This window comes from Monodelphis domestica, chromosome 5 (genome assembly GCF_027887165.1).
Source record: "Monodelphis domestica isolate mMonDom1 chromosome 5, mMonDom1.pri, whole genome shotgun sequence".
Lineage (NCBI taxonomy): Eukaryota > Metazoa > Chordata > Mammalia > Didelphimorphia > Didelphidae > Monodelphis > Monodelphis domestica.
Window position 1 is genome coordinate 25,210,725 of NC_077231.1, and position 27,642 is coordinate 25,238,366.

The 27,642-nt window shown below is 50.6% G+C and overlaps 3 protein-coding genes across 11 annotated transcripts in view; 1 reads left to right on the top strand and 2 right to left on the bottom strand.

Moving 5' to 3' along the window:
• Window positions 1–7,336, top strand: part of B4GALNT1 (beta-1,4-N-acetyl-galactosaminyltransferase 1) — a 20,251-nt gene extending 12,915 nt beyond the window's left edge. For all 4 annotated transcript variants that reach the window (XM_056797735.1, XM_056797736.1, XM_056797737.1 and 1 more), the window contains 2 exons: window positions 2,237–2,477; window positions 4,765–7,336. In XM_056797735.1, coding sequence (XP_056653713.1) covers window positions 2,237–2,477; window positions 4,765–4,982 — 459 coding nt within the window. In that variant the 3' untranslated portion in view covers window positions 4,983–7,336. The remainder of the gene's footprint in view (window positions 1–2,236; window positions 2,478–4,764) is intronic.
• LOC130454312 (solute carrier family 26 member 10-like) lies at window positions 5,067–17,321 on the bottom strand. Of its 3 annotated transcripts, XM_056797732.1 has the most exons (18): window positions 16,959–17,321; window positions 16,317–16,427; window positions 15,544–15,701; window positions 15,034–15,198; window positions 14,666–14,818; window positions 14,463–14,545; window positions 14,068–14,215; window positions 13,860–13,973; window positions 13,559–13,636; window positions 13,377–13,472; window positions 12,832–12,938; window positions 7,870–7,939; window positions 7,680–7,796; window positions 7,539–7,572; window positions 7,382–7,464; window positions 6,883–6,937; window positions 6,672–6,778; window positions 6,068–6,256 (listed from the first exon to the last, which is right to left on the bottom strand). In XM_056797732.1, the coding sequence occupies exons 1-18, from the start codon at window positions 17,302–17,304 to the stop codon at window positions 6,218–6,220; spliced, it is 2,064 nt and encodes a 687-aa protein (XP_056653710.1). In that variant the 5' UTR covers window positions 17,305–17,321; the 3' UTR covers window positions 6,068–6,217. The 3 variants fall into 3 exon arrangements, with proteins under 3 accessions (XP_056653711.1, XP_056653710.1, XP_056653712.1); XM_056797734.1 differs by lacking the exon at window positions 6,068–6,256 and having other exon boundaries at window positions 6,700–6,778; window positions 7,539–7,600; XM_056797733.1 differs by having other exon boundaries at window positions 5,067–7,464; window positions 7,539–7,600.
• Window positions 17,322–19,164: 1,843 nt separating this feature from the next.
• On the bottom strand, window positions 19,165–27,446 carry ARHGEF25 (Rho guanine nucleotide exchange factor 25). 4 transcript variants are annotated; one of them, XM_056797739.1, is made up of 16 exons: window positions 27,239–27,376; window positions 25,483–25,944; window positions 24,302–24,516; window positions 24,081–24,176; window positions 23,894–23,985; window positions 23,607–23,673; window positions 22,739–22,842; window positions 22,464–22,533; window positions 22,286–22,375; window positions 22,107–22,199; window positions 21,882–21,932; window positions 21,639–21,716; window positions 21,213–21,413; window positions 20,850–21,030; window positions 20,462–20,667; window positions 19,165–19,568 (listed from the first exon to the last, which is right to left on the bottom strand). In XM_056797739.1, exons 2-16 carry the CDS (start codon window positions 25,577–25,579, stop codon window positions 19,500–19,502), a joined length of 1,710 nt encoding a protein of 569 aa, XP_056653717.1. In that variant the 5' UTR covers window positions 25,580–25,944; window positions 27,239–27,376; the 3' UTR covers window positions 19,165–19,499. The 4 variants fall into 4 exon arrangements, with proteins under 4 accessions (XP_056653717.1, XP_056653720.1, XP_056653719.1 ...); XM_056797742.1 differs by lacking the exons at window positions 24,302–24,516; window positions 25,483–25,944 and having other exon boundaries at window positions 27,239–27,443; XM_056797741.1 differs by lacking the exons at window positions 21,213–21,413; window positions 27,239–27,376 and having other exon boundaries at window positions 25,483–26,163.
• Window positions 27,447–27,642: the final 196 nt, after the last annotated feature.

The following is a 27,642-nucleotide window of genomic DNA, read 5'->3' on the forward strand; positions in this document are numbered from 1 at the left end:
TTGCTTTAAAGCCTGGTTTTCTTTTACAGTTTGGTCAAACTGGTTTTGTAGATGCGTGAATTTCTTTTGCATCATTTCCCACTTTTCCTCCCAGAGGGCTTCCATCTTTTTGGTCCTTTCTGATTCAAATTCTTCATGGGTTTGTGGAGAGTTTCTATTTCCTTTGGAAGATTTTGGAGAATTTTCTTGTATATCTTCTTCTATCTGCTCTGTATTTTGTATTTTGGCTCCATAGAATGTGTCCAGAGTCGCCCCTTTCTTCTTATTTTTCTTGGTATTTTGGGGCTTCTGTGCTTCTGTGGAATTTGTCATCTCTGAACGTGGAGGATTGGCTTTTCTTGTCTTTGTCTAGTGATCAGAGGCTTTAGTCCTGGGCAGATGTTGGTTCCCTGGGTTAAACTGAATATGCCTCACTGGAACTGGAATGGAAGGGTCGGACCACGAGGCCACACTCTCCCCCTGGCTCGATTTCCGGAAGTTGCCTTCAGAATCCCTGGCCGTGAGGCTGTTTCGTCGGCCTGCGGGGGGATGGGCTGCCGCTTCCCCAAGCTCTGAGAGCACAGACTTTCACTGAGACTTGGATAGCAGGATCCAGCCCGTGAGGCTGTCTTGCCCGCCCTGAGGGTTGCTGTTGTTTTGACCAGCTCTCTGCAGCGGAGGCCCCAGGCAGTAACTTTCACCCGGACCGACCGGTTCTTTGCAGCGGAGGCCCCAGGCAGTAACTTTCACCCGGACCTACCGGCTCTTTGACCGACCGGCTCTCTGCAGCGGAAGCCCCAGGCAGTAACTTTCACCCGGACTGGGACTTGGGTAGAAGACCCTGAGGGTTGTTGTTCCTCAGACCCTGCTCTCTGAGCCCGGCGCGGCTGCCGCTTCCGGGAGCCTTGGACTCTGCGCTCCTACCCCTGAGGTCCGAGGGATCTCGGGTTCTGGCTTTTAAGGGGAGCCGTACCTTTTGAGCCGGGTCCAGGTCCAGGAGGAGGGTTCCCAGGGTCTGTGCTGTTGATCGTTTTGAATTTCGGCGCCTTAGGAGCTTCTAGTTTGAGATCGGTCGGGAAGGGTTTTCCGGAGATCTGAACTTCAGCTTTCTCTAAGCCGCCATCTTAACCGGCACATGAAGAAATGTTCTAAATCACTTAGAGAAATGTGAATTAAAACAACTCTTAGGTGCCACCTTATACCTATCAAATTGGAAAATATGACAGTAAAGTGATAAATGTTGAAGGGGATGTGGCAAAATTTGGAAACTAATGCATTGTTGGTGGAGTTGTCAAGTGATCCAGCCATTCTGATATGCCCAAAAGGCTATAAAACTGCATATAAAACCCTGTTGCTCCTAAAATTGCTCTTAACTGTTTCTTAGTGGTAGGAGTGCTTAATTTTTTAATATTTTCAATTCATTTGGGAGAAATGGAATGGGCACCCTCAGTCAGAATGCAAATATTCTACTTTGGGGAGCCACCACTGAACTTTATTCTTTGAGATCTTATGTCCTCTTTTGTGCAGTTCCAAAAGAAGGTGTTTACTATCTTCCTGACATGCTTCTGCATCTGTTGAAGCCAAGGGTAGATCATCTACGTATTTGATTGTGTCTTGGCTCAAAATTTGTGCGAATAAACTTGGGCTTTCCATGTAACCTTGGGGCAAATGATTCAATGTATGAGAGCCCTTCCACGTGAAGAAGCCATTTCTATAATGCCAGGCACTGTGCTGAGTGCTTTAACTCATTAGTTCCATGCAGAACTCTGCAAGGAAGGTGCTATTATTATCTCCATTTTACAGCGGGGGGAAATGAGGTAAAAAGAGCTGGCAGGGACTTTTCCAGATTCATACCCTTAGTAAGTGTCTGAGCCTGGATTGGAACTCATGTCTTCTTGACCCTAAACCCAGTGCTCTGTCGGCTGAGCTGCCCAGCTCCCTCTCTTTCTGGGCTAAGGAGTTAATAATGAAGCTCTCCTCAACCCCAGAGGGACCAGAGGAAATGGGGAAGAAGAGAAGATCTTAGATAGCTAGAAACTGGCAGTTGAGGCCAAACAGAACTTACAATGGAAACCCAACTAGTCACAACGTGCATGAGAGTGAGTGTGAGAGGGGAGGAGCTGTAGGGGGAAGAACTGTGCTCTGGTTCTGAGGAACAGGAGGCCCTTCAGGAGCGCAGGCTCGTCTTCTCTCTGCAGTATCTCGCGGCGATCCTTCCCACTTCCTGTGTAACCCTTTGTCTCCGGGGCCTCCCCAGGTGGGGGGAGCGGTCCGGGAGATCACGGGCTTCTCCACGACGTACCGGCAATTGCTGAGCATAGAGTCTGGTGGCCCTGGCTTGGGAAACTGCCTCGTCCAAAGGCGAGGCTTCCACCGGGAGCTCCCAGGCTTCCCCGGCTGTGTGGTGACCGACGGCGTCGTCAACTTCTTCTTGGCCCGCGTGGACAAGGTTCGCGAGATCGGCTTTGATCCCCGCCTCCGTCGAGTGGCCCATTTGGGTAGGTAATGTTCCCCTCCATCCTCCCTGTAAACTGGGGCTGCCTACCCGGGGTCCTGGGAAACGGGGGCTTGGTGATGGAGTCAGCACCCAATGGGGACGACGTGAGGCACACTGGAAAAAAGACTATACCTACAGCGGCTATTTTTAACTTGCCTTCCATCTTAGTATCGATACTGTCTATTAGTTCCAAGGCCAAACATCCATAAGGGCTAGGCAACGGGGTTAAGTGACTCGTCCAAGATCACACAATTAGGGAGAGTCTGGGGCCAGATTTGAAGTTGTTGGGTTTTTTTTTAAAGTAAAGTTTTGGGGGCAGCTGGATAGCTCAGTGGATGGAGAGCCAGGCCTAGGTTCAAATCTGGCCTCAGGCACATCCCAGCTGTGTGACCCTGGGCAAGTCATTGCCTAGCCCTTACCTCTCTTCTGCCTTAGAACCAATACACTGTATTGATTCCAAGACAGAAGGTAAGGGTTTAAAAAAAATAATAAAAAATAAAGTTTTATTGACCTCTTCTGTTTTTCTGTCCAAAGTATCCCCGATGCCTTGCCTCCCCCTTACCCCTGCACTTCCTTTATGACAATGAATTTTTTAGAAGGGGAAAAGTTCAGAAGAACTAACTGAGCCATCCAGATTGTTTTCCATGATCTTTGATGTTCCTCCCCCTTAGCTCTCCACTTTGGGCAAAGAAATGAGAAAGGAGCCTTTTGTCTCCTTGTAGCCAGGCTTGGCTATTATCATTTCAAAGCCTTGCTTCTGCTCCTCTTTCCTGATTTCACCTTGCGTCAGCTCGCACGACTTCCTGTTTCTCTGAACTCTTACATTCTGTTCAGCGGTTGTTCAGTGGATGGGAATTAAACTTCCCCCGAAAGCCAGCATGACTCTTTTTGTAAGGTTTGTCCAGTGTGGAAGAGGGAAGGTTCAGCTGTTTCTAGACCTTGTCTCGAGTGTGCTCGTGCCTCCCCCATCTGGGCAAGGACATTTCCCCTTGTGTGCTCAGTCTGTCTCCAGAAGCTCTCCTCCCAGCCCCCCGTGCCCCAGGTCCCAAAGCATTCCTTGCTATTTAGTAACCTCCATGGCTTATAGACACTGGCACCCCTTTTTTTTAACCAGTCCTGTGCTTTCTTCAGTACAGGAACGCCCAGTGTCTACTCTACAACTTATATAGCCTTAGAAAGTTGCCAGGGGCACCTAGACGTTATTATTGGCCTAAGAGGACAGGCTTTGTCAAAGGCAGGATTTGAATCCAAGTCTTCTTGGCTCTGAGGCCAGCTCTGAAGCCATTAAGCCCTTCTGCATAGTTTTCTATACATGCATTTAAACATGTATTCCCTATAAGAGAAGAATACCCTCCAAGGGAGGACAGCATTGCAACTCTCTCCAGCAACTCTCGTCACCAAGGTGGGAGACACTCGACTTCCAAGGGGAGAGAGAGGAAAATCAAGAGGAGGGATAGCTAGTGATCTAATCTGATATCTCCTCCCAAAGAATTTTTCCTTCTTCTTCCCCCCGTCTTGCCCCCAAGGTCTAGGCAAGAGCAATCGGTCAGTTGCAAGGCTGTCCCAGCCAAGAGGAGGTCTTGTTGATTTTTAAATTTTGCCAATGCCTTTGGTTGTTGTTTTGTGTTTAATACCATGGTCTTCTCCAGATGGACTCTAGCCCCAGAGAGCCTTCCCTTGTAACAGCAAATAATGATAATGGTTGTAGCCACCCTCCTGACAGGTTATGCAACATCCCATAGCTTTAGTCCCTGGATGTTCCAGAGAAAGGAGCAGCGTGCATTTCCTTTTCTCTTCCTTTGGGCCAGTATTGGGCATCATCATTTATGTTCAGCGTGACTTGATTGTTCCTTTCCTTTATCTTGTCCCAGGCAGCAGCCTGTGTCCACCATTTCCCAGGTTCTACTTGGGCATACGTTCAGACAGCTCTCCTATTTCTGTGAATTCCTCATTTGTTGTCTTGAAATCGTTTGGCTTTCTATTAATCGGCTCCGATCTGTTCAGCCACTGCCCCAAAGAGGGGCACCCATTTTGTTGCTGGTGCTGTTCCAGCAGCTCATCAATTTACAAAGGACTTTGCCCGGCACCTTGCTTTCCTATCCATTGGATCCGACGCTCAAACAACAGACGCAGTTATCCAAGCTAGGGTCCTGAGGGTAAAACCTTCCTTGAACACAGACCAGGAAGCCCCCCACTACCTTGGCCGCGACTGGTGGACTTGTTCTTCCGGAAGCCTCTCTCATGTCTCCCTCTTTTTTCTTCCTCCCTTATTCTCTCCCCCCTCCCAGAGTTTTTCCTGGATGGACTTGGCTCCCTTCGAGTAGGCTCGTGCTCTGATGTCTTGGTGGATCACGCATCGAAGCTGAAACTGCCATGGGCACCTTGGGGAAGTGAGGCCGAGATCTACGCCAAATATCGCTATCCGGGGGCCACAGACGAGAGCCAGATAGCCAAACACAAACTGCTCTTCTTCAAAAATCGTCTCCAGTGCATGTCCTCAGACTGACTGGCCCAGGAACCACTGGCTGATGTGATGGACAGAGTGGCTGCCCAACTGCCCCTGGAACTGTTATGATTAAAAACACTAGTCTAGCCATAGATTTGCAATCTTTATTCATCAGAAAGGAGAAGGGGAGAAGGATGAAAGAGAGAGTGGAGGTAGATGGCTTTTAGGGGAATTTCCCTAATCAAGCTTCTCCGTTTACTTGATGTTCCACAGCAGCCATGCGGGCCCCCCACCCAGCACCAACATGGAAGTTGAGAGGCTGCAATCCTGTCTCCACTCGGTTTGTCACACTTCCTCTCAGCCCTCTGACTCTCCTTCACACCTGCTTAGCCAGCTCTCACCCAGGGGACATCCAGCCTGCCTCCTGCCTTGTTGTCCCCTACCTCAATTGCTGGCTGTTCCTGCTGACTACAGAAGGCACCAGAGTTTCAATTCTCTCCTCCATCCTTCAATGATTTCCTTCACACAAAACCCTCGGAACAGACCTGTATGCAGTCTCTAGTCACTACTTCTGTTAATTGCCCTGCTGATCAACTCTGTGACTCGCCCCTCAAGAACTGTTCAAAGACTATCCAACCCTTCCCATTCTTGGACCTTGACCGAAACCCAGGATGAGAACGGGTCCTGGCGACCTCCTCAGTGGCCAAAGGTACAACTGGAGCTGTGACCAATTCAGTGCCAGCCCCACCTCATCAGTGCTACCCTCCATCCCCTGTTCTTGTGGAGAGAGTAATAGGGTACCCTTAAAAACCCTTCTAGTGCCAAAGAGTCTGAGAGTCTGGACAGCCAAATGGAACCCAGCCCCAAGTGGAGACTGCCCAATCTCCTTGAGAGCAGAGGCTCCAGGTATGCATCATCTTCCCTCTTTGTTTCTCTAGGCCAGAATTCTATGAAGCATACACAGTTCTCCCCAGGGGAATTTTGATCTTGGAGATAGGTCTGGGGGGGGGGGTGCTGTCCAATGAGGCAGCAGCGTTGTAATCAGAGCCCGTTTGGTCTCTTCAGGATCAAGGTGGGGAAAAGGGTCTCTAAGAGACTTCTGTTGGAGTGTTCAGATCCCAAGCCAAGCTAGAAAGGGCTGGCACTTATGGTGATCATGGAAAAGCTAATTTTATTTATTGATAACATAAATAAAAAGGGACGCCCACTCCGGTTTTTCCCTCAGTGGTCATAATTTCTCCCTAACTATATGTGAGCAGTGCTCCAGGGATTCCTAATACAAACAGCTGCCAGGTTCAAACCCAGACCATGGAGGTCTTTGAGGCCAGAGGTTCCTGTGAAGAGAAGGGCATGTTAGGAGAGAGTGAAGGAAAGCATTCTGGAGACCATCCTCCCACCTCCCCTTCCCTATGCATGCTGGGCCTGAGAACTGATAATCATCCTCCCCAGTGAGAGTCCAGGTAAGGAAGCTGGGTAGGGAATTCTATTTTGAAAGACCCCCACTTGAGCCCTCCTTTACAAAGGGTTAGTCCACCCTCTTGCTCCTTCCTTCAACTTCCATTCTCCTCCTCTCTATCTACCTCATCAGTTTTTGAATCCCAGTCATCCTCCCAGGCTCCCTCACTTTGGGACCACCCAATTGCCCTTCTTCATGCATTGCGCCCTGGACCATTACTTATCCCATGGTCTAGTTTCCTTTTCATGGCCCCCTCATTTCCTTCCATCAGCCCCTCCTACCCAGATCTTTACCAAACTCTCCAGTGCATGGGCAGCCGCATCTTGGACGCTCACAAAAAGTTGCTCTGGAGTCAATACGTCCAGGAGCCCAGCCCTGGTTAGTGTCCGAAGTACAGGGGCTGTGCCCACGGAAAAGATGATTGAAGGTCCAGCTCTGGCTTCCGCTTCATCCCCATCCCATAATTCAAAGCATTCCAGTCCTCCCCAGTGCTGTGCATCTTACCATTACACTGAGCCAAGAGGAGGTGAATTCTGGCTGCACTGCACTGACTAGCCAGCTAGGGAAGGGGGGAAGAGTTTTAAGATGGTTAGAAAAGGACTTGCCTGGGATTAAGACCAGCTTCAGCCATGATTCACTTCCCTCCCCCGCCATGTCACCCCTTCTTGGCTCCTACAACTCCTTTTTTCCAGTTCTGGTACCCTCATGACATAAACTCTGTCATGGCTCCAGGACAGAATCCAGTCTGCCAATCCGTACCCTGGCTACTCTCACCCGCCATTTCTTTTAACTTTCCAAATCAAAGATCCTTCCCTGGCCAGAGTTTCCCTAGTTGTCTCCATATTAGAATGGAAGCCCCTTGAGGGCAGAGACAGTCTTCTATTTCTATTTGTATTCTTGGCGCTCAGCACCATGCTTGGAACATAGTAAGCGCTTAATAAAATGTTTTAAAAAGTAATCCATTCATCCCTCCAACCACCCTTCCCAACACGCGTGAACAGACCTGTACCAGCTCCCGGGCTCCAGCTACGTCCACAAAGACGATACCACTGCAGTCCAGAATGACAACTTGAACAAGCTCCGCTCCTGGAAGTGCCAGTGGTGTCTTTATGGTCTCTCTCGGGCCACCCCGTCTTCCCAAGTTAACTTTCTCCTCTTACCTGTCTCCGGTGATCCATGTAACTTTGCAGGTTCCTAGCAGAAGAAAAGAGAGGTCACCAGCCTTGGTTTCCAATGAGTATACATTAGCTCTCTACCCTTGGGCCTGCCCCCCAGACTTTCACCTGGTCCTGCCTCCTCACCTCTTCTCGCCTCTCCAGGCCCAGCAACTGTCCCATGGTTCTACGGAACTTGCCTCTGGTCCCAAAATAAAGGGGTGCAGGGTATCTGAAGATTCGTAGTCCAGGAACCTGACAGAGCTGGACAGGATCAAAGAGTCAATGGAATGATAAGATAATTCGCCCCTCCTTCTCTCCACTTCCTCTTGCCTACCTTAGAACTTTCTCTGACTGGACAGAAGAGCTCTCTTCCCTTTACTTGTCCGAGCACCAGACCCTGTATCCTGGGGATCAGATGGGGAGGAGAGTGGTCAAAAGATGCAAAACGAGCCACATCTGTCGAGCAGGAGTTCTACTCTCAAAGGGAATCAAATCCAGAAGCCCAGCTTGTCAAAACCTGAACTCGGTGTCTTTCCTCCAAAACCTTGTCTTCTTTCTAGTTTCCATATTAGAAGTGTCCTGGAGCCGGCTCTGACTAGTACAAGAGACCGTTGGTCTCTCCCTTGGAGTCTAAGTAGACTAAGCGATAAGGGCCACCCAATGGGGGCTGCTAGGAAGTCTGAGGCCAGACTGAACTCAGATCTCCTGGCTCTCCATCCACTGAGCCATCTACGTGCCCCAGGTGTGAGTATTTACCCCTCAGAAATCAGGCTTGATATATTGTTTGGCTGATTGTCTAAGAAACTGTTAATAATACAGATTAAACTTAAGAGTGAGTGTGTACACCTGCCACTCTCATCATTCCCAGAGCCTAAAGGTTAAACATTTACCAGTATACCTGTGTATTGCTCTTTGAACATTATTTGAGCTAAGCAGGAGGGCAGCAGAAGCCTCAGAGAATGAAATCATCACTAGATTAAAGACTGGGCTAATAAAAACAACGAATTGCCTGGAATTTCGGGTTTGCAAAGTGCTTTACATCCATTATTTCATTTGAGACTCTACTATTGTCAAGGCCACCGCCATTGTTCCAGTAACCCAGACTTAAAATCTAGGTGTCATCGTCTCCCCACCATTTCTTACCCCCCAATATCCAATACGTTGCCAAATCCTGCAGTTTCTACTTTTGAAACATCTCCACTGTAGGATCCCTTCTCTCCTCCGACATTTCCATCACCCCAGTGCCTTGACTGTAGCTTGCCTGCAGGTTGGACTCCTGCCTTAAGCCTCTCACCACTCCAACCCATTTTCCACGAAGCTGCCAAACTGATCGTCCTAAAGGTTGACCACATCACCCTCCCAATTGAACAAACGCCAGTTTGTACCCGTCACCTTGAGGATCAAAAAGAGGGCTCTCTGTTTGCCTTGGAAAAACCCTGCAGACCTGGTCCCTCCTCTCTTTGCAGTTTCCTTCCTCTCTCCTGTCTTCCTTGTACTCTTCAATCCAGTGACACTAGCCTAGCCTCCTTGCTCTTCCCCATATATGACACTCCCAAGTGTTTTTCACTGGCTGGCTTTCACCCATCCTGGGAATGCTCTTCGTCACCTCCTGCTCCCCTTCAAGGGTCAGTTAAAGTCCCACCTTTTGAAAGAAGCCTCTCCAGTGCCCTCCAACGCTAGTGCCTTCCCTTGAAGACTCCCTTCCCTTTACTCTGCATATATCTTGTCCTTTCACAACTGTTGGCATGTCGTCTCCCCTCTTAGACCATGAATGACTCAAGGGCTGAACCAAACCAGCAAGGGCTGGTTTTTGTCCTTCTTCCTTTCCTCCAGCACTTAGCACAGTGCCAAACACATAGCAAGTGATGCTAAATGACAGCTAAATGTCTGCTCTATTGACATATGCTAAAATGAGTGGGTCAAGAATGGAAAATAATGTGGATATCCATTATTTGTAGAATTCCTGGAGAAACTTCGGTTCAAGAATAGAAAGGAATATTGTTGTGCATCAGGCACAGAAAGAGAAGCTGAGCTAAGCTGTGGCGAAATGGTTAGAGTAGAGAAGCCCCCTGAGGGAAGAAACCCCCTTAGGTGGGGGTGGGAGGGAAAGGGAGCACTCTGGACACAGAGCAGCCCTGTGGGGGAGGGTTACATGCAAGGTCAGACTATGAAGGGAGCTTCTGTTCTTGGAGAGGGAATATTAAAAGGAAATGGGGTTCAGAGATGGGAGATCCTAGGTTCAGATCTGGCCTCAGACTCTTCCTAGATGTGTGACCCTAGGCAAGTCACTTAACCCCCATTGCCTAATCCCTATTGCTCTTCTGCCTTAGAACCAATACACAGTATTAATTTTAAGATAGAAGGTAAGAATTAAGCAAAACAAAAAAAGGAAATGGAGGGGGAACTCATAGATAGAGAGCCAGGCTTGGATACAGGAGGTCCTAGGTGCAAAACTATATTCACACACTCCCTAGATGTGGGACCTTGGGCAAGTCACTTAATGCCAGCTGCCTAGCCCAATACCTAGTATCAATTTTAAGACAGAAGGTAAGGGTTTTAAATATATAGAAGTAGATATAGATAAATGATGGTTCACCAAGAAGTGCTGAATATAAGATTTGAAAGACTTGCATGAACTGAAATAGAGGGAAATGAGCAGGAATAAAAGAATAGTATACCCAGTGACTACACCAATATATCTGGAGGGGAAGTCACTAAAAAGAAGTTGAAGTAATGGAAAAATCAGTAAAGGTCCTAGAGAAGAGAAAGAAATTCTCCTAAAGAAGCAGAATTGGCCATATGGAAAAAGAAGTACAGGAAAGGAATTCTTTTAAAAGTAGAATTGTTGGATTGAGAACCAGATCTAAAGACAGGGGGTCCTGGGTTCAAATGTAGCCTCAGACACTTCCTAATTTTGTGACCCTGAGCACTTAACCCCCATTGCCTAGCCTTTACCATTCTTCTGTCTTGCAACCAATACATAGTTTTGGTGAAAGATAAAGGTTTGGGGCAGGGTAAGAGGAAGTAGAATTGGCCAAATGGAAAAGGAGGTACACATGCTCACTCAAGAAAATCATTCATTAAAAATTAGAACTGCCTAAATGAAAGCTAATGACTCCGTGAGACATCAAGAAGCAAAGTCAAAAGAATAGTTAAAAAAAAAAAGGAAAATTTGAAATATCTCATTGAAAAATCAACTGACCTAGAAAATAAATCTAGGAGAGATTATCTACAAATTATTGGTCCACCTGAAATTCATGATTTAAAAAAAAAAAAGCTTGAAGGCAGTTGGGTTGCTCAGTGGATTGAGATCCAGGCCTAGAGATGGGAGGTCCTAGGTTCAAATTTGGCCTCAGATACTTCCTAGCTATGATTCTAAGATGGAAGGTATGAATTTTTATTTTTTTTAAAAAAAGCTTAAATATCATCTTTCAAGACATTGTCAAGGAAAACTTCCTTGAAATTCAAGAACCAGAGGGTAAGTTAGAATAGAAAAAATCCACTAATCACCTCCTGAAAGAGGTCCCAAAAGAATAATTCCAAGGGATATTATAACCAAATTCCAGGTGAAGGAAAAAACATTGAAAGCCAACAAGAAATAGTTCAAATATTGTGGGTCCACAGTCAAGATAACACAAGATTTAGCAGCTTCTATATTAGAGGATCAGAGGACCTGGAATGTGAATTCCAAAAGGCAAAGGAACTAGGACTTCAACCAAGAATCACTTACTCAGCAAAACAAAGCATAATCCTTCAGGAGCAAAATTGGGTATTCAATGAAATGAAAGTCTTTCAAACATTCCTTATAAAAAGATCAGAGCCAAAGGGAAAATTTGATTCTCAAATATAAGACTGAATGAAGAGAAGTGTGAAAAGATAAACAAGAAAGAGAAATCAAAAGACATTCAATAAGGTTAAACTGCATCTCTACATGGGAAAATTATTCTTCTAACTCCTAAGAACTTTATCATTTATTAGGGTAATAAGAAGGAGCATTCATAGAAAGAGGGCAAAGCTGTGAGTTGAATATGTTGGGATAATATAAAAAAAGGCAGGAGAAAGAAGAATGCATTGGGGAAAGGGGGAAAGTAAAAATAGATTGGAGTAAATTATTACACATAAAAGAGACATGAAAGCTTTTATAGTGGAGGTGAAGATAAGGGAGATGGGGAGGAACATTCACTGTCATTGAAATTAACTGAAGAACACACACAATCAATTAGGTATAGAAATTTCTCTTACCCTATAAGTAGGAGGGGAAGGGATCAGAGAAGTAAGGTGGGGCTGATAGAAAATAGGGCAAATTGGGGAAGGTGGTGGTCAAAAACTAAACAGGAAGAAATAGAATGGAAAATAATATCCAATAATCATAACTGCTTAATTTTTTTTACAAGTCTCTCTTATAAAGGCTTCTTTCTTAGATAGATAGAAAAATGAGTCAAATGTATAAGAATACAAGTCATTCCTCAATTAATCAATGGTCAAAGGATATGAACAAAGTAATTAAAGCTCTCTATAGTTGTGCCAAAAAAAAATGCTCTAAATCACTATTATAAAACAATTCTGAGGTACCATCCCTACTTTTCAGATTGGCTATTATGATAGAAATGGAAAATGACAAATCTTGGAGGGGATGTGGGAAAATTGAGACACTAATATTCTGCTGAGGGATTTGTAAACTAATTCAACCACTCTGGAGAACAATTTGGACCTATGCCCAAAGTATAATATAAGATTATAATGAAATACTATTGTGCTATTAGAAATGATGAGCAGAAGCCCAGAGAAACCTAAAAAGACTTGCATGAACTGAAGCAGAATGGAATGAGTGGAACCAGGAGAACATTATACAGTGACAAAAATACCGTACAATGAGCAACGGTGGCTATTTTCAGCAATACAGTGATCTAAAACAATCCCAAAGGATTCATGATGAAAAATGCCATCTGCTTCCCAAGAAGGAACTGATGGAATTGAAACCAAAGCAAATTTTTTTCCACTTTCTTAATTTGGGGAGGTTCAAATTTCTTTCCACAAAAGGATTAATATAGAAAACTTTTTCCGTGATTGTATATGTAAAATCTATATGAGATTGCTTACTGTCTTAGGGTGGGGTGGGTAGGGGAAGGGAAGGAAAGAATTCAAACCTTGAAATTCTTTTTCCAATGTGATTGGGGGAGGGGGGATAAAATTACAAAAGAAAAAAGGAAGAAAAGGGAAGATGTTCATTTAGGAAAGTATGACATATTCAGATCTAATTATCTGGCAAGTTTAAAGCTCCCCCTCCATGCCCTACCTCTGTGTTCGGCAAACTACAGTCATCATGGAGAAGATAACACCTATGGCGAGGCCCAAGTCCACACTCAAAGTCACTACAGCGACCCATGTGACCAGCCACACAGTCTGTCAAACATGGGTGGAGAAAGAGCAAACACAAGGAAGTAATGGGTGACCAGCACATCAAGCTAAGGAATCCAGGGCTCGGTGACTGTTAGGTCAGGGCTTTGGGGTCAGGAGGGAAGGAAGTGAGTAGAGGAAATGAGAGGTTTGGAATGGGAGGGGTGAGTTTGTTCATGAAGGGGTGCAGCAGTTGTACAGGCAAGGAAGCTTAGAGTGGGACAACTACAACTCTGGGGCCATCTTGGCCCCTGGAAGAGTTTTAACCTCCCCCCCCATCTTTCTTCTCTTTGGTAAACCAAAAGTTCAGTTAGGACTCAGTTTAAAAAGGGAGGTGGTACCAGGAACAATCACAATTAGCTAGGGGAAAGGTTTTGTTGATTTGTGTTGAACTGAATTCATCTGAGTTGGGGGCGGCCGAGGGACCCTGATGCAGTCTCTCACAAAATCCATCTTGCTGATGTGCCACAGCTGGGGCAGCTCCTGCATCTGGAAGAACATCTGGCGCATGCTGGAAATGTTGATGCAGGCAAGGACAGCCTGGGATTGGGAAGAAAAGAGCTCAGTGTCTTTCCTGCATCTCAGTATGTCTCTCTCTTCAACCTGTCCCACAATTAACTCACTACCTTGGGCAAATAGTAGAAAAGAGGCCCCAACCACAGGAGCACGGATAAGACAATTGCACAGGAGAAGAAGCCTGCAAGCTAGAAAGAAAGGAAGAATGTAAGGCCATAAACTTCCTGAAACCTGTGGACATCTTCTTGCAGCCTCCCTTTCCCCTGACTTGGATGGTTCCCCATTCTCTTTCATTTCTTCCTATCTAGATATACCAACCCCTCTATCTGCTTCATTCTTTGACCTAAAAATCCCCCATCCCCCTCACTTAGGTGGTGTCCCTCTCCAGTCCTTGGTGCTCTCCACCCTTACCTGTGTGTGGCCCCCTGCATCCACTAGCAAACTGGTTGTAGCCAATGAGGCTGAGTTGGGGAAGCAGGAGAAGAGTGAGGAGACTAGGTTGGAGATACCATGAGCCAGGAGCTCCTGGAGGCGAGGGGAGTATTAGGGTTAGGATGAGTGGCTTTTAATCAGACCAGGATCAGATGAGGGTGGTCGAAGAGAGAGCTCTGAGGCACACCTGGTTGGGATCGATGGTATAGCTGTGCTTGTCTGCATAGATTGAAGCCAGAGACACCGACACAGCAAAAGTAACCAGTGCGATTGGAAGGGAGTAGGCAAGAACCAGGGGCACAGTAGACAGAGATGGTATCAATGGTTGGGGGAACCTGGAGAAGAAGAGATTTGTGGCAGAACTAATTGTAGTCAGAATGGAAGTGGTCTGAAGGCAGGAGACTCCTTTGAAGAGTCTGAGGGACAAGATTTGAGTTGAGGAACTGTCAGGATGGGTTAGAAGGCAGGCAGCCTTGGAGTCTGGGGAAGCTGGAAAGAGGGATGTATTCTTGAGTGGGAGAAGGGTTGGGGATAGAAAGGCAACACTGGGAAGGAGGGGGCCAGGAGTCTTTTCTGTCTCACCCAACTGGCAGTGACCCAACGATTTGTACATTGTATCTCGTGTCCAGAGAAGAGGTAAAACAGAGAAGAGAGGCCAAGAGCACCTGAGGAGGAAGAGGAGGGATGGAGCTTCTTCAGGAGGGAACCGCTAGGTCTCATTTTAGGCTGCAGATCCGAGAGGATCCGAGAGGATCTCAGGGGAGAGAGAAGAGCAGTCCTCTCACCATGAAGACCTCTCCTGGGATAGGGGTAGGCAGCCTGTCTCGAAATCTCACGTTCAGTTCTTTGACTGGCACCAGGAGCGCCAAACTAAGGGCCGAGATGGTCAGTTCAGCCGGACTGCTTTGTGGCAGTGCAGTAAGCACCGCGGCCAGCGTCTGCGGTGGAGGGGCGTATTAGCGGGGTGTCTCTCCCTTCACCCCTGACACAGCCCTCCCCTCGGCTCTTTTCCACCCCACACCATCGTTCTAGCCAAACTTCCAGCTCTCCAGATCCACCTAGACTCACGTTCCCCCTCCTCCCAGCCCAGAACCGCCCCAACACACGGCATCTCCTTCCTCAGAGTCCCTGAAGCCCCTTCCTTCTTCTCCACCTTGAAGAGAGCAAAGAAGCCGATCTGCCGGGGGAAGGGCAATCCTAAGAGGCTCTGCAGCTGGGACACAAGCACGTGCACCGCGGCCCCACTGGTGAGAGCCTTGACCACGGGTTCCGACAGGAAGGTGGACAGGAAGCCGAGCTGCAACGCGAACATCCCTAGCTGCCAGGGGCGGAGGAATGGAGGAAGTGTGGGAGTTGTTGGGGTGGCAAGAGGAGGGGGCCAAGGAAATGCGGAAGGTCATTCGCATCTCTTTCCATCACTCTCTTCTACTGTGGTTCTTCACGCCAAAGAGGTTGGGGAGGGAAATGGCAGTCTGGGATCCCTAAGGAGATGCCCCCACCCACCCACTCACCGGAGACCTGATCTCTGGGCTCTCTTTCTCCTCCCCCTTCAACATTCTTCCCCATACCCCGGGTCTTTTCCTACCTGCTCACCTAAAGCAGGTCCCTGGGCATCCCGTTCCCCGCCCCCAGTTTTCCTGTTGACCTCCCCCTCCTCCCTCACCATCAGCACCCCGCTCCAGAAGGCAATTGCCGCCGCCGCCCCGACCCTCTGCAGGTCCAGCTGCATTCTCTCAGTCGCGCTCAGGTTGCCCCCGGGGGCCTCTGGGACCAGGCTCTCTACTGCTGAACCTGTCATAAGGCTGAGTACTGCAAAGGTCCCTGCAATAAGAAGGGGGGGGGGGGCGGGATTTCAGAGGGAGATAGGGAAGATTACAGGGAAGGGTCAAATCTTGGGTGCAGAAATCGGGGAGCCTCTTCTCTACCTTTACCCACTGAATAATCCTCCCTCCGTCCCCTCTCCCCACCCAGCTACTGGAGGGACTTGGCAGAGCCACAGGGGAGCAACCATCAAACGAGATAGAGGTGGCGCCACCAGCTGGCGGCAAGGAGGAGGAAAGACCTAAAAGTTCTGCGACTTGCATCTACATTTAAGGGTTTGGGGATTCAGAGGGAGAAAATCTAGGAAGGGCCCTGGGCCTGACTGGCAATGCCGCTTGCTTCAGAGACCCAGAAAGGCCGACTTTGGTGTTCATTTTAAGCTATATAGAAATATCAAGGAAAGAAAATACAATTCTGTAATGCGTTTGGGCACCACAATCCCCAGGGAGGTTCACGGGACCAACGGACCACAGGAGAGTCAGCCTGGGTGGAAATGGTCCCAAGGAACTCTGCCTAGTAAGGATGACATTGCCACCCATTTCTACTCTCCCTAGGAACTACAGTGGAACGCAAGTGGGGTTAAGGGCTTGGCGTGGGAGGGTCTCTGTCACTCACCAGTGGACAGATGTCTTCCAGTGCCCAGAAAGGTGTAAATGAGAACAGGAAAAAAGGAGGTATATAGTCCAAACACAGGAGGCACCGAGGTTAGGAGAGCAAAGGCCATGCCTGGCAGGGGGAGAGATGTAAGGGCCACTTTAGGGTATTCAGTCACATCAAACGTCAGAGGCTTCTTGTCCCCTGCTCTCAACAAAAGGAGAAATTTGGCCCTGATCTTAAGGATCTCTTAAGTATGCTTAAATGGGTACCGATAGCCAGCCTGCTCAGTAGGACCCACAGTGTGGATTAAGCTTACTGATCCGAGTCCTGAAAGAGCCCAGGGAGGCACCCTTGGGCTTCTTGACAATTCCCTCAGCCAGAACAGGTAAATGACTTCTCCAAGGTTTGGGGGGGGGGGGAGGGAAAGAGGAAGCTAAAGGATCTGCTGCAAGGTGGCCCCTAAAGCTCAATTATCCCATCCCCCAAGCCTGGAGGGATGGGGTTGTCAAAGGGGCTGCACACTCATCTAGGTTCCCTGCGCCTCATCCTCCTGGATACGTCTCCAGTCTCCTGATTCCCCGCCGCCTGCTTGTGGGCTCAACTCCCCCCAACTTCCCGCCTTCCCCCAGAAGATCCTTCTAGGGCTGACAGTCCCCTCACCCTGCGGTACATGCACTACGCCCACGGTGACTCCGGCTACCGCGTCTCCGAGCAACCAGGTCCTCCAGGGATACCAGGGCAGCCAGGTTAAGGGAGGGAACCGGGCCCGGAGAAGCCTCCACGCCTCCCTCTTGGAGCAGGTCCGGAACAGCTTGTCCCGAAAGCCTCGTAGCAGCTGGTCGGGGAAAGGATCTAGACCCTGCTCGGCGCCCCCAAAGTGACTCTGGAACAGTGCCTCAGTAAGAGGACTCAGGACGCCAGACACTGCTTCGGACCCCGGACTGGCCACGGGGTCCGACTCCTCTCCCAACACCGGACAGGACACAGTGCTAGCCGACTCACTCATCCTGCCCTGCTCTACCCTCCTCCTGCAGTCAGGACTTATGTACCCCTCCATCCTGGACCATAGAACCCCGCCCAATGTTGGGGGGTGGGGACCCCCTAGCTCCGCCTTCTCGGAGCACCATACAATCAAGGGCTAGGGAGGGGTACATTTCCCCCGGGAGTCCTATCTAGGGGCGGGAAGAGATCCTGGAGAACTGCTCTAGGGGAAGAGGGGGAGAGTGGTACAAATGTTGTCCTACTCTCCCAGTCCTTCCCCCAAACTTCAGTCATCGTAGATAGAGAAATAGGGGCTGCCCAAGAAGAATAGAGGTCCCCATGCATTTCTCTTTTCTTTGAAAGGGAGACGAACAGGAACTCTGAGAAGGGAGCAGTTCAGATATCCTCCCCCCCACTCCCATCTCCCCACGCAGCCATAATTTTCCCGAGAGGAAAAGGAGGGGGAAATCATTGGTCCACTCCCAGTCCATGCCCCAAATTCAGAGACAAAGGGTCAGAGAAGAACAGTCTCAAAGGCCTCCCCTACATAGCTGGGGGGAGGGCAAGGGAGTGGGCACCAAGCTCGATTTTATGAGGACTGATGCCCAATGGACAGGTAAGGTGACGTGGGCCATGTTGGTTTTGATTGACCGAGTCACCAATTTGAGTAGGATTTCTTTTATTAAAGTTTAAGTGTGACTGTAGAGAAGAAACTGTCCCTTGGGCCGTCTGACCCTGATTCGAATTTCTCCCTGCTTGGATTTTACTTTGGGGAAATGAGGAGAGGCCCAAGAACCACTGAAGATAACTTTCAGCTTTCCCTAGACCCGGACTCGTGGACTCCATTCTTGGTCCTCCATAAAAACCCCTTTCCCCACCTCCCTGAACGACCAACCTAGGTCCACAACCCGACTTCTGCTCCAACCATGCCAGCCTCTGAAACTCCCAGACCCAAGAACCCCTAAGACTGCCACCACTCACCCTCTGGCCCCCCAAAGTCCCTGGCCCCAAAACCCTGGGGGTCGGGTGGGGCTAGGGCGGCCTCTCTTGGCTTCAATTCCTACTATTGTTTCCTTTACTTCTTATCGGGCCTGGCGTCCTGTCCACCCTCCTTAAGACCCCTCCTCCCATTGTCAGCAGGAGGGGGGCATAAGGTCCAGGCCCAAAGGGAGGCTCTGGCCCCTTGCCCATTCTAACCCCAACGCCCCTCCTACACAGAGTTCCATTGTCTGATGAGGAAGCACAGCCTCATGTGATGGAGCCCCCAAGGGACAGATGGACACAGTGGACACGAAGATGAATACAGACCCAGGACTGGGGCAGCCGGCACAATTTTGAGGCTCTCTCCCTGCCCCTGCTCCTTGGGCTCTAGGGCATGGAGGAGGGAAGGCCCCTTCTCCACTTCTCGGGACTTCTCTTTGAACCCCAGGGCTGGAAGATGAAGCACCAGGAATGACAGCACCCAGAGTAGCATCACTGCCCTGTTGCCTCTCCCCAAAGTGAGGAGGAGGGGGATCACTTAGTAAGGACCTCAGAGGAAGGGGAGCAGGGCTTCCCCCCAGGATTCTCCTGTGATGGTGGTGAAAAGCTCAGGCCAAAAAGGTACATCTAGGATCTTGCCTCTTCCCCCTCTGGATGGTGGGTGGTGGGGGGCTTTTTAAAATCACTTTGGAATGGGAGGGAAAGGGAAGGGGGGATGAGGAAGACCCCATGGGCTTGGGATTTCCAATGGAGCAGGTCCAGAGGAGGGAAGGAGAAGGCCAAGAGAGTGCAGAACAAGACTTGAGGGTGAAATCACTAGGATCCCTGCGCAGTTCCCCTGTCTGGGGTGAGTTCATCCTGGACCCCCCCAGTAACCTCTTCCTCACACTCCCTCCATCCTCAATAATAGAGCAAAACCTTTATTCTCAGGAAGCAGACAAATGAAAAGAAATCAATCCATTCCATCCCCTGCTCCATTGGCCACCCAGCCACCCACACGGCTTGCTTTCTTGGGACTCAAGCGATACATTGCATATGGGGGAAAGTGGAGGGAATCTGGATCCCCAGAGTAGAGAAACAATCTGGAAGGATGGAAAATCTTCCTTAACTCGTCCCCATGGCCATCCGTTCCACCCAGCCCAGCCCTCTGTGTGGAGCCGAAGATTCGGGAGGAGTTAGTTCAAAGACAGTGCCCAGGAGAGGGGCCTCATCCGGCACCCCCAAAGGTGCCGTCGCCAGTCAGAGCTCATCTTCGTCCAGCTTGGCCAGCCGGGCCTGGCAGATAGGGTCTTCAGGTGCAGGAGGGGCCTGGGAATGGTGGACAAGAGTCAAAGGCATACAGTGACACTCAAACACTTAGCCCAACTTTCTGACCTCACCTCCTGCCTCCGAACTTTTCTGGCCCTTCAGAGTCCTCCTGTCAGATACTCCAGACTCAACAGCCCCCAATGCCCCTCCCTAACCCCATCCTCCAACCAGATCATTGAGAAAGGGGGGCTTAAAATGAAGTCAAATGCTGATTGAACTGACTTCACTGGGAGGGGTGAAAAGTTAGAAAGAAAGGGGGTCAGGCAGGAAAAGGAGGGTGCTGGAAGGGAATGGGGGAAGGGGGATTTATATAGACAAAGAGTGATGGGGAAAAAATTACCTCCTCATATAATAACCAAATATAGATGGGAGCTATATAGCACTCTATAGTTAAAATGTTTCATATCCATTGTTTCTTTCCATTCTTAAAGTAATATTTTTTTAACCCTTACTTGATACTTATTATTGATTCCAAGGCAGAAAAGTGGTAAGGGTTAGGTGATTGAGGTGGAGTGACTTGCCCAGGGTTACACAGCTAGGAAGTGTCTGAAGGTCGATTTGAACCTAAGTCCTCCCTTGCAATAATAACCTTTTGAGGTTGGCAAGATCAGTCAGTCAGTCAACTAACATTTATTAAGCACCTACTATGTGCTAGGTAGGGTGGACACAAAGTCGAAGAAGTCCCTGCTTTCAAAGAGCTCACAGTCCAAGTGTCAGTATTATTATTCCAGTTTTTCAAATGAAGGAACAAACTCAGAGAGCGAGGAGGATGGTGGATCCTGTGTTCCCCACCGTACACTAGACTGCCTCCCGTATTGCTGCCCCTCTCAACTGTCCCTGCAGTTTTCCCCCCTAGCCCACATCTGTTCACGGGTGACACTCCCACCCCCTACCTGTTCAATCTGAGGCCGGGGGTGCTCAGCCACCCCTCCTGGGGGCAGCAACAGAGAAGGAAGGGAACCATTGATGGGGGGGTGTGTGCTGACCGGGGCTCGGTCCCCGAGCCGGGATCGTCCAGGGCTCCCCCCAGACCCTCCTATCCTTCCCAAGCTGTTGGTCTGGCTCTCCCGTCGCTGGTACTCAATCGGTGACTGCAGTGCTGGGATAGAGAAACAAAGAAGAACCGGTGGTCATCCCGGGGCTTTCTGGGATCTCTGCCCCTTGGACAACGGCACTGGCTCCTGCCGCAGCCAACTGGACTTTGAAACTGGCATTAGAGGGTCCGAAGCTGGCCTTGGGAGCCAGAGATTGGAGGAGAAGCCACGGATGCGGAGGTCTTACCATTGAGGAAGTTCCTCTGACTTTCCAGGATCTGGGCCACATGCCGCGTCCAAGCCTCGCTGACCGTTGGGTCTGCCGCCTGGAGAACGTATCGCTGGACACCACCCTCTGGGCCCCTTGAGGTCAAGGTAAACCGGCAGGGATCCCCCTGAGTGTTCTTCTCTAGGCCCAGACAGCTGACCTGAAGCAGTGGACAAGGAGAAGAAGGAAACCAAGCGGGATGTTTCTTGAGCTTCCCCAATCTCCCAGAGCTAAAGCTGACCCAACCTTCCAGGCCCTCCCTTAAACTCCTCAGTGACCCCAAACTCTGAAGATCCCTTCTCAGGGTCCCACCCCACCTCTAGGCCACCCCCCACCCCTTACCTTGATGCTGTTCTTATAGACATATCCAGGTTGTGCCCCACCCCTGATCCCTCCCCCAAGGGCCTCGCTGAAGATGATGATTTGCTCAAAGAGGAAGACTCTGCGTTCTCGCCCCCGGGCAGGGAGCAGCCCCCCTGCTTCGGGCTCAGTAACCCAGAATGTGTCCTGACCCAGGAGCTTCCCCTGGGTGGTCAGCTTGCCCTAAGGCCAGAGGGAAAAAGATCCTAGTTTGAAGAGATCGATGGACGCTTTGGTCAGAAAAGGATAGGAGGGAGAGAGTGGAACAGAACCCTGCTCTCCTTCCCCATCCTCCACATCCCTCTTTTGGGGTCCGATTTGGGGAGAAGTCCCCAGACCGTAGACATCCCACACCAGAGGGCCCGACTGCATGCAAAGTTCCTGTCCCCTTCCACTTCCTTCCCGTACCTCGAAGCCTCGAAGTCTCCCCAGACTCATCATGTCATTGCAGCGTTTGGGCACAAAGCACATGACTTCTACTGCACGCTGGGACGGGGACAATTGGAGAGGCAGGTTTTCCCTTCCCACTCTTTCTTCCTTCTTTAACCCATTTCCCTAAAATGTTTTCTCCCCAAACTCACCCATAAATGGCTCCCACCCAAGGGGAATGGAACTGGCCCACTGAGATATGGAAAGGAGAGAGCCTCTTACCTCAAGCTCTGCGGTATCCTTCTTGGCTTTGCTATAATATTTCAGGAAATCCTGAGACGTGGAGAAGAAACACAGCCTCGTTTCTCAGATTTCCCAGACACCCCGGGACTGAGCCTGAGGGGAGGACTTCCTGGGTGGGCGGTGAGGAGCTCAGAAGAGCCTCCAGGAGGACGAGGAGTGTGTGGAGGGAGAGTAGGTCTGTGTATGTGGGCAAGAGGCTCTGACCTTGAGTAGCAGCTGGTACTTCATGATTCTCTGTACAGGTTTGATGAGAAGATCGTTCAGCTGAAGGCGGTGACCGAGCTGCTGACGGAGCTCCTGAGGAGAAGGGACAGAAAATGGGATTGAGTAGGGCGGGCTACCATGTTGGACCCTGCCCTGCCAGCACCTCTCTGAACACTGACCTCAAAGTAATTATCTCCAAATTCGGACATGACATGCTCAGACTTCGGTTTGTTCTGGCAGTAAATAACATACATGTGTAGCCGCCTCTCCTGGAGAAGTTTGGGGAAACCATAGATAAGGGCAGCCCTCTGACCCCATCCCCAAAGCCAGGACCCGGAGATGCCCTGCCCATCTCACATGCTTAATGAAGAGCTGTGCCAGCCAGTCAGGATCCTGAAGACATTTCTGTAGTTCTTGAAGGAAGTAACTGGAGGTTTGTATGGCCAAGGAAAGGGGAAAGGTCAGAATGGGGTCTACTTAATCCTCGAAACCCCAATCTTATGACTTTTCTAATCTGTTTAGCTTCCCCTCCTCCCTAATTGTTGTGTCCCTTTTCATGGCCCCTTTTGTCTTTCACCCATCTCATTCTCCTGGACCACCACTGCAGATACCCCCAAAGTCAACATTCTCACTCTCTGTGCCATTCGTAGATTTGTTGGATATTCCCAAACACAATCCTGTCCCGGCCTCGGAGACTTTCAGGGATGCCCTGGGCTGTCATGGTTGCCATGTAGCCCTGGTAGGAGGACAGAATGTGATGTGTGAGTAAAACAAAAAAATGCCATAGGAAGAGGCAGCTAGGTGACTCAGTGGATTGAGAGCCAGGTCCAGAGACCAGAGCCTGCCTGCAGACACTTCCTAGCTGTATGACTCCAGGCAGGTCATTTAACCCCCGTTGCCTAGTCTTTACCACTCTTTTGCCTTGAAACCAATACACACTATTTTTTTAAGCCCTCACCTTCCATCTTAGAATCAATACTGTGTGTTGGTTCCAAGGCAGAAGAGTGGTATGAGCTAGGCAATGGGGGTTAAGTGACTTGCCCAGGGTCACACAGCTGGGAAGTGTCTGAGGTCAGATTTGTACCCAGGACCTCCCATCTCTGGACTTGGTTCTCAATCCACTGAGCCACCTAGCTGCCCCCTACATTATTTATTCTAAGACAAAAGGAAAGGAAAGGAAGGAAGGAAGGAAGGAAGGAAGGAAGGAAGGAAGGAAGGAAGGAAGGAAGGAAGGAAGGAAGGAAGGAAGGAAGGAAGGAAGGAAGGAAGGAAGGAAGGAAGGAAGGAAGGAAGGAAGGAAGGAAGGAAAGAAAAATGCCATTGGAAGGGGTACCAGGGATCTGAGCATGAAGGAGCAGAAAAGGGAAGACACTTAGTCCCAGGAAAAGAACCCATGCAATTTTTAGAAACTAGTGTAGAGATTTCCAGCTCTAGATAGAGGCAGCTGTGCAGGGGATGGGGAACAAGCATAGAGAATTAGGTTGGAATAGAGGAAGCTACCTCCACAATCTGCCCCAAGTCCTCCACGTACATTTTCTCTGTTTCTACCAGTTCACTCAGGACATACCTAGGAAAGTAGGAGGAGAGCACCCCTCTTTAGAGTCAAAGGACTCCTTTAATTCATTCAGTAAATACTCCTTTCTGGGACTTAGTGACCCCTTTCCCTAAACTGCTCAGGAAGGGTAAGAGGCTCTCTCAAGTCCAAGGCAATGCCTGTGGGAGGTTCTTTCTAAATGCTTGAAAAGGATCCATCTGGATATCAGTTGAGGCACAAAAATGGCACTTACATACTCCTGTCCAAAGCCCTCCTCCTTTGTTCTTCCTCACTTTCTGTAGTCTGAGAGAGAGTTTCCTCTGGGGGCTGAGAAGTTGTACCTTCCTGGAGAAGTAGGGAAAGGAATGTCCCTCAGCAGGATGGCCAAGAACCCCATCATGACTGGTTCAGTCTCCACCGTGTTGCCCTTTTCCTGATACCTGGGTCCTGTCTCCAGGTCCCTCCAGTAAAGTGGTCAGGAGGGTCAGTTCTGGTAGTTCCTCCCCTGAGGCTAGAGTTGACTCCCGAATCCATCCCTGGGGATCAGAGGTCATATAACAAATCTGTCCCCCCTCCTAACAGTAGGCCCCTGGCCCCTGCCCTCCACTCGATATCTGAAGTTCTCTCGGATTTGGAGTTCCAGCTGCCTCCTCTTGCTCACCTGACATGGTCCTGCCTGGTCATTGTCTGTCTCAGTTTCCACACTGAGGCAGTGTCTAGAGTGGTCCAACCACCTCCTCAGGCCACTGACTGGCCCTGGAGGTCCAGGGGAGCAGGGACCAGAGCTGAGTCCAGAGCTAGGGACAGAAGTGGGGACCAAGACAGAGGCAACAGAAGCAGAGACACTGCCTTCACTGCCAGCAATGGAATAGGACTCTGGGGGAGTGGAGGTGGAGACAATAGATAGAAAAGTTAGTTAGGATTTCTAGGAGAAATCACAGAACATTTTCTTGTCTTCCCCCAGGGCCCCCAAAACCTACTGTCTCCATTTGAGTGGGCTAGGGTTAAAAAATAAAATCTTACTGGTCTTCACCTAGGGAGAAAAGGGGTAACTTTCCCTCCCCCACCTCAGAGGACAAAAACATCCAGGAGAAGCCCAGGACTGTGTGGGGTTCCCTCCCATTTGGGGCTTGGCACAGTTTATGGGTGTAGGGGAACAAACCATCTGGACTGGAACTAAGATCTGGGGGTGGCCATCTGCCCTCCCCTCCATGATGGGTACAGACCATTCCCTGGGAAACAGAGGTGGGGAACCATCTGCCACCCCTGGAAAAGCTCCCCTACTTGCTTCAATCACTATAAAAAGAAATCATTTCTGTACCTCCTCCCCTCCCCAAAGAAAGCTGTTAGATAGAGGAGGGCAAGGCAAGGAAGCTTAATATGGTGGAGAGCTGTCCCTAGTGAATCAGGATATATGATCAGATATCAAACTCCAGATCCAGTCTTCCTGCCTGCCCCACTGGTGTCTACCCAGACCTGAGTCACAGGGGGGACGACGGCAGGGCTTTGGGTTTGATTGAATGGGTTTTTGTTGGGGGGGGGGGAGTACTAAGCCCTGAGAGGAACCTAAACGGGGTGTTCCTCTGTATTCACCTGGTCTCAGAGACGCATCAAAACAGTCAGACCCCTCCTTGCCCCTTCCCCCAGTTCTGAATTTGGAATAACAATACTTAGGGCTTAAAATCATCTTCCAACTCCACTTTTCTGAGAGATATGCTGCCAGCCCCCAGTTAGGTTAGGGGAGAAAAGGACCCTGGGTCCTGGGGCCCCCTCCCACGTACATGAACCAATCTTCCCCCCTTTCAAGGCTCCCGCCCCCCAAATACTGAGTCCCACACTCACCGCGACCCCCCCGGGAGAAGCAGCAGCCGCATTTTGCCAGCACTTTGCGGATCACGTGGGGACAGGCACAACGACCCCCCCGGTGACCCTCCCGCATGGTGCCTGGGCCCCCCCAGACCCCCCACCCGGGCCGGCCATGCAGAGGGAATCACGGGGGGCGGGGCGGGAACGGCGCCGGGCGCACACCCCGCTCCCTCCCCCCCAGGTCTGGGCTGGGAGAGGGGGGAGGGAAACGAAGGCAGAGGGGATGTCTAGGGCTGGATGGACGTCTTATCTGCAGAAGGGCCAGGGGGTCTGGGGCAGGGGCGGCCCAGGGCTGTCGGGATGCGGAGCTGGGTGAAGAGGGTCTCCCGAGCCCTCTCCGCCCCGGGGTCCGGGCGTCCAATGGTCCAGTCCGGGTGGGGCCTGGGCCGGGATGCGGCTGCAGCTCCAGCTCTGTCTCTGGGGTCGCTTGGGGCTGGGCTGGGGGCGGGGTGGGGGGGAAAGGCTAGCTGCGTAAAGATGGGATGGGGAAAAGGCCCTAGGCAGGGGCTGGGGCTAGGACATGCGGGGGTGGCAGAGTTGGGGAGCTATTGGCGCTGCGCCGGGTCTGGGCCAAGCGGCGAGCTGAATTGCAGGCCGGGCCTCTATGCAGCCATGGGGCGGAGTCTGTTGAGTCCTAGCTCCGCCCTCTCCCGCTCCGTCCCCACCTCCAAGCAGCCCCCAATTCCCGCCCCAATTCCTCTCTCCCCCAACTTGGAACTCCATGTCCCCAGCTTCTCCCTCCCTCCCTCCGCCGCCTCGCCTCTTGATCTCCTTCCTTCTCTAGCTTTAAAAGGCTCCGACTGGGGACTTTGGGTCGGCCCGCCACCCCTTGACCTCAGTGGCCCAGAGCAGGAGTCGCCTACAGAGACAGAGAGGGCTTCAAGCTGTGGAGGTGGACATGCGGGTGGAAAAGGAGTCACCCTTTATCTAGACCCTCATCCCAGCGGGCTCCGACGTGGACAGGTTCCCCCGAGTGGGGTTTGTGGGTGGACGCCCCATTCGGGGGCCCGCCTTCCCCCTCTAACCCACCCCCCTTCCCTTCGGTACCGAGGACTCCAGCAAGCGGCTAATCACCAATTAAGGAGAAGTTCTGGAGCCCTAGGCTGGCTGGAGGCCAGGGGTGGGGCAAAGGGGCGGCCACTCCGCCCGGCGAGGGGGTACGGAGCTGGACTGGAGCATAGAGGCCGGACTAGAAACCAGGAAAATTTGGGGTAGTGGGTGCAATTAAGTGAATCTCATGCAAATCCGACGCAAAACGCTACGTGTCTAATTAAAGAACACCGTTTGAATTCGCCACTTCGCGCTCGGTGCCCCAGCTAAGTCCAGCTTCTTACCAAGCTCCTGAGTCGGTGCGGAGGCCTCAGTTTCTAACTCCCCTCTCCTAGCCCACTCCGTACTTTGGGACTCAGTTTCCCTTTCCCCCCGCCTAAGGGGGCTCCTGTTGGAGGAGGGCTGCAAGGACAGAGGGTCAGCTGCCTCTACATGGAGCCCTGACGCCTCCTCTCCCTGACTGTGCCAAGGCCTTCTGGACCCATCAATAAGCCTATTAACATGGTAGGAGGGAGCAGATGACCCCCCCCTCCCAGGAATTGCTTTGGACCTTATTTCTACTGCTAGGCTTCCCAAGTGCCTGCCACTATCAGCCGGGAGGGCGTTTGGGAAGGCAAGAAGAGGTGTGCAGCCTGAGGCTCCCTTCCCCCGAACCCAGCCCATCGAGGTCCCCCTTCCTTACCCCCTCAGTCTCGGGCAGGGCGCATGCGCGCAGCATGCCCCCCATAGCCCCCAGCATCCGGTCAGTGCGGCCCGAGGTAGGGCGGTCTGGGGGCTTCATGCTGGACTTAGACCCTGTTCGGAGGTCTCAGGACCGAGGGGACACGGGACCGAGGGGGCCTGAGGCGCTGAGTCCGTGAAGTTGCCGCCCCTGTTGAATCCTCCCCCAACCTCCGAGCTCCGCCCCACTCCCACCCCAACTGAAACCCCAGCAGGACTGGGAGGATTGTCTCTTTCCCCAGAATCCCACCCCTCTTCAATAGATCTCCCAGAATCAAAGGCAGACCGAAGGATCAATCCATCAGCCGGGGCCCCTCCATTCTCCAGAAGTCGCCACCCCCCAGGCTCATCCGTGGTCCGGGTCCC